This window comes from Notamacropus eugenii, chromosome 4 (genome assembly GCF_028372415.1).
Source record: "Notamacropus eugenii isolate mMacEug1 chromosome 4, mMacEug1.pri_v2, whole genome shotgun sequence".
NCBI lineage: Eukaryota > Metazoa > Chordata > Mammalia > Diprotodontia > Macropodidae > Notamacropus > Notamacropus eugenii.
Window position 1 is genome coordinate 419,238,301 of NC_092875.1, and position 6,000 is coordinate 419,244,300.

At 37.9% G+C, this 6,000-nt stretch overlaps 1 protein-coding gene across 1 annotated transcript in view; it reads right to left on the reverse strand.

The window, feature by feature from the left end:
- The window catches only part of C7 (complement C7), a 68,551-nt gene that overhangs the window by 58,584 nt on the left and 3,967 nt on the right, over window positions 1–6,000 (reverse strand). The window contains exons 2-3 of the mRNA XM_072605742.1: window positions 5,345–5,394; window positions 1,786–1,864 (exon numbers count right to left, since the gene is read on the reverse strand). Coding sequence (XP_072461843.1) covers window positions 1,786–1,864; window positions 5,345–5,394 — 129 coding nt within the window. The remainder of the gene's footprint in view (window positions 1–1,785; window positions 1,865–5,344; window positions 5,395–6,000) is intronic.

Consider the following 6,000-nt stretch of genomic DNA (forward strand, 5'->3'; position numbering starts at 1 on the left):
ACCTCATCCCTGGACTATTGCAATAACTAGATGGGTAGTCTCTGCCTCTAGTCTCTAACCACTCCACTAACCTGCCGAAGTGAAACACAAGTCCAATCTCTCATTCCAAAAACTCCAGTAGCTCCCTATTACCTCCAGTATCAACTATAAAATTCTCTGTTTTTCATTCAAAGTCCTTTATAACCTGTACTTCTCCTACCTTTCTGGTCTTCTTATACCTTATTCCTCCGCTTTCTACTCTCACACAATATATTCTGCAATCCAGAGACATTGGCCTCATTGTTGTTAGACAAAACACCACATCTCCCAATTCCATGTATCTCACTGGCTATCCCCCATCATGTTCCTTCATACCCTGTCTCCTTCCTCAATTCCACCTCCCCTTAGCTTCTCAAGTCTCAGTTAAAGTTCCACATTCTACAAGAAGCCTTTCCTATCCCCCTTAATGTTAGTGCCTTTCCTCTGTTGATTATCTCCAATTTATTCTGGCTAGATCTTGTTCATACATAACTGTTCATATGTTTTTTCCCCTATTAGACTGTGAGATCCTTTCCCTCCAGTGATTAGCATAGTGCCTGATATATAGTAAATGTTTAATAAACACTTGTTGACTGACTGGATGTCAAAAGAAATCATTTGTGACATCCAATAAGCCTGATCCTGATTTTAGTTTCCTCTTCAAACTTTTTTTTTGTGACTATCAATATTTAAATGTGTTTTTTTAATTTTATTATCAGTGTCCCATGTGTCTCAGAATTTCATTTTCCTGTCTTCAGTCAAAGAATCACTGAATTCTAAAGTTAGGAGACACCTTACCAGTCATCTAATCCAACTCTTTCCTGTCTGGGTCTTCAATTCTACACTTCTACAAGTCAGACTCTCAAAGCATTTTTCTTGCTCTTTGTACAACACAATCACGTAGGTGTTGAGTAAATAAATGATCATCATGATTACCATGATAGTGATTATGAGCATAATGTTCATGGTAGTGTCTTTAAAAACAAAAACAAAAAAAATTAGCAGCCTTAAAAAACATTCCTCACTCTCAAGGTGGACTCCAATCTTGACATCCTGACAACATTCTTAAGCCTGGCTTCTTCTTGCTGTGAGAATTTATATGATGGTGTAACACATTTCTCAACATTATTTCTAGCCACTGACCCAAGAGCTGATTAAAAAGTCTGGAATTAATTCCCAGAGCTCCCATTTCTCATCTACATGTATATTAAATTCCTTTTCCAGTTCAATGAGAGTAAGGAAACAGGGAAGATAGTTGGTACAATCAATTCTAAATTACTTAGGCATTGATTATCCAGTTTGTGAAATACTCATGCCCTTTGCTTCACTGCTGGCCTTTTGGTTATTTCACTATTGACAAGAAAACAGCATCTCTCCATTAGAAAGTAAAAGAGAAAGAAAAATGAATTCAAACTGGCCAACCATTAATTTAAATTTTTCATGATCTCCCTATTTCTTAATATTACTAATAATTGAAAAGGGGCTTCCATGACCCCCCTTTGCATATTGGCCCCCTTTAAGCTCCATCTTAAGAAGTCCTTACAACAGATATGTTAAAGGAACACACCCCAGTTTCTCTGAATCAGTTATCATGATGTTCAGTTGGTTCTCTGCCTTCAAAATTAAGATCTGCTTTTGTTCATGGAAAAAAAAATTACTCTCAGGAAAGTAAAAACACACAAATCATTAAAAAGTTGATGCTGCCTGATCTAATTTTCACAAGTGACATTCTACACATGTATAAATAAAAACATGCTGAAGTCCTACCTGAGTCTTTGTGCAGCCATCACATTCCGACCAGGAATCGTAGGGATGCCAAAGGCAGTTAATCGCTTGGAAAGAACTGCCACATGTGCAACCATCGATTACAAAATTAATGGAAAGGAAAAAATTGTCAAAAAGCTGAGCATTCTTAATTAATATAGAACCTAGGCATCGATTCTCAGAGCTAAATGGAAACTTTGAGGTTTTCTAGTCCAGTCCTTTTCTACAGATAAGGAAATTGAAGCATAAAGTAAATGAATTACTTCACCAAGGTCACAGAGCAAATTAGCAGTAGTGCTCAAGTGTCCTGATTCCTAATTCAGACATGCCCTTGTTCATGGCATGCAAAACCTTCAGGAAAAACAATGGCTAGAGTGTCTGAGATGTGTGTTCATCCTTCATTGTCGAAGAAGACCTTGCCATCAGAGAAATGATGACATGACTTGCACTTGACTTTGTTTTGAGGGAGGGAGGGCTGTGCAGGTCACCAGCTTCACTTCTCCTCCAAAATCATCTGAATCCAGTGACCAGATATTCATCAGGATGACTGGAGATGACCCAGAATAAAGCAATTGGGGTTAAGTGACTTGCCCAAAGTCACACAGCTAGTGAGTGTCAAGTGTCTGAGGTGAGATTTGAACTCACGTCCTCCTCCTGACTCCTGTACTGGTGCTCTATCCACTGCACCACCTAGCTGTCCAAAGGGTGTCTGAGATAGAATACAGGAGAAGTTACAGGGACAAGAAAATGTAATAATTCACTAAATTAACTGGACAAGAGTAGAGAATTCAGGGAGAGAGGAATGGTTGTGATAAGGAAAGGTTGTGATAAGAAGAGGAACACTTTTTGAAATGTTCTACCTGTTCATGAAAAAATATACAAGTACTAGAGAAGTTACCTACAACCATTTTTATAGTTCATAGTTACTTTTGGACAGATTTTGAAAATTGCACTGGTCAGATTGATACATTTCTTTTATTTTATCTTTATTAAATTTTATCTTTATTAAAATATTTACCCCTTTATGTATGTATAGAATTCACTTATGAGGTTGAGATGCCACCAGGTCATCTGGTTTGAGATGCTCAGAAGGAAATTAGTGACTCAGGACTTAATCTCAGGAGAGAGATTAGCAAGACACGTGTGTATATACATATACATATCCATGTATGTATATGTATATACATATGTATGTGTATTATTAAACCTAGTCTTCTTCAATACTACCCTAGAACTTCCTTTTAAGTTATATAAAAGTGTATGTATGTATGTATTATGTGTATGTATATGTATATATGGAGATAGATAGAAGATAGATGATAGATAGACAGACAGATAGATAGATAGATAGATAGATAGATAGATAGATAGATAGATAGATAGATAGATAGATAGATAGGTGGATCATAGATAAAAAGATCTCGTAATCATCTACACAGAAATGACCATTCAATCCATGGAAGCTCATGAAATCATCAAGTGAGAGAGCATAGAAGAAAAGGGAGGTTAGGATGGAATCTTGGGGGAAATGCAGGATTAGTGGGAATGATCTGACTGAAGATCTAGCAAAAGATTAAGGAGCAGATAGAAAAAAGACCAGGAGAGAATAATGTCTTGAAAACCTAGAAAGAGAAGAATATCCAGGAGGAGAAGGTGACCAATATTGTCAAATGCTCAAAGGATAAAGATTTTCAAAACACCATTAGAGCTAGCAAAAGCACTTTTATGGGAATCTTCTTTGACTTGTTTGTTTTCCCCACTAATGTGTAAAACATAAGTTCCCTGAGGAAAAGTATGGCATCTATCTTTAGATCACTAGCTCCTGGCACAATGTACTATGTGAATTAAATTCAATTGAATTAAGCCTAATTCCCTCTGTACATTATGTAGATCCATCTATATCTTGAACCATAGGTCAGGGTTGGGAACAGGTAAATTGTTGTAATCGACTGCCAAGTTTAAAGCTTTGGCTTTTTTATTCCATCAAGCAATGATGAAAGTGAGGAAGAGAGAAAAGGGAGTGGGTTGATACTGAATAAAAGGTGCACCCCCATCCTTGAACAAACATCTAGAACCCCTGATGAGAGGAATGGAGCTCTAGATACTTGAGGAATTCCTTCTTTCTTCTTCGTATGCACCCCTCATACTATCTAACAATACATACTTGTATTGTTTCCCTTCATTCTTTGCTTCCTCAAGAGTGCCCTACATCTTCCTTTTAAGTTATATAAAAGTGTTGGAAAGGAGTCCTATAATGTGATTAATTCCAGGGTTAAGAATCTTCACTTGTAGCAATGAAGTTAATTGAAATGTACGAGGCGACTGACTACCTGTGTGATCTGTGGTATGTTCAGTTTTCTCATCTGTATATAACCTCAGATTTGGCCAAAGTCAAAAGAGGCTGAGAGAATTAGGGAAGGGAACTCAGCTTTTGCCCTTGTTCATGACATGACAAGTAGGTTGATGGAAAGGAGGTAGTCATATGTGAGATGCTGAAGAAGAGCCACCAGGGACAGCTCTTGCAAGATCTTCCCACCAGTCTGCTTCCCAGATCATGGAACTTGAGAGGAATTTGGAAATCTGTGTAGCTGAAGGTTCAGAAGAAAAGTTCCTTGTGTCTCTCTGTCCCTTGAATATGTGGTCAAAGTCAGGGCTACATTTAAAATTAGAAATTTGGACTGGATGATTACTTAAACTGATGTAAAACTCAAATAGAAAGAGAAACCACTAAACTGTGTATAAGAAATCCCTGTAGGCTATATAATAACTTAGAAAACCACATATAAACATCATTGCTGTTCTATTGTATAATTATCTGTTTTGTTAAATATTTCTCAATTACATTTTAATCTGGTCCCCACATCCACACTTGGGAGTGTTGACCACCACATTCTGCATGCTAGTGCTTGGCATCTCTGGTTTAGACCCCCTTAAAGCTCTAGAATTTGAACAGAGATATGGTGACTTGTCCAAGTTAACATCGGTGGTAGCAAGGAAATAAGACAGTTTAGGGGCTTGCTGGGTAACAAAGGAAAGCCAACCTGAGACTTAAAAGCTGCCATAGAGAAAAGGCACAAAGTTATCCAAAATTAAGCATATGTACATAAACAATGGTATTAATTACATCTTTTGAACAATAACTTTTCAAGTCCTACTATGGGCAATATAGCCATGAGACATCATCTGGATGCTATTGCTACTTTAAAGAGATTAAAAGAAACTGCCTACCTTAGGGCTCTCATCAAGTAAATAATGGAACCAGGACCCAGGACTTCCTGGACAATGTAAAATTAATTAGGTGGGAATGGGCCTTGGCAAGGCTCGATCTTGGATGCGTCACTTTGAGATCCTATTCTATAGTTCCTGGGTACTCTCAGTATATTTGTGTAATCAGTATTTTTTTTCTTATGGACCTAGCAAACTATACACACACACACACACACACACACACACACACACACACACATACACACACATATGTATACATACATGTGTGTGTGTCTGCGTATATATATATGCATATATACATACATATACATACATCCTTTCCATATTCTCACCTGAAGAAACTTGCAAACTTTCCATTAATACCACTAAAATGAACATTACCACCTGGAAAGAAAAAACAGAAAAGAGCTTCACGTTACTTCATATTTCATGAATTTGCTGTAACCAGCTGAAATTTGTCCAAAACCTAAAACTTCCATCCCAAAACTATCATGGAAGAGCTCTGACAAATATAACAGCAGAGCCCAAGCTCTCTCAAGGCTTACTTACAACCTTCTTACTTTGCAACATCTGTCATGCTGACCTTCTGACCCCACTCTTAGTTCTTTTGAGGGCTCCATTTTGGGGACAGATCCAAGGTGACCATGTCTCATTCCTCTCCCAGTTATGCTTCTGACTCTCAGGACTTCATGATTGTGTCCCAGCTGTACTTTTTCTCTGTCACCATCCTAGCTTTTAGCTTATTTTTATGTCTTCTCCTGGGGGCAGCTAGGTGGTGCAGTTGGATAGAATGCCAGATCTGAAGTCAAGAAGACTCATCTTCCTGAGTTCAAATCTGGTCTCAAGACTCTTACTAGCTGTGTGACCCTGGGCAAGTCACTTAACCCTATTTGCCTCAGTTTCCTCATCTGTACAATGAACTGCAGAAGTACATGACAAACCACTCCAGTGTCTTTTGCCAAGAATATCCCAAATGGGGTCACAAAGAGT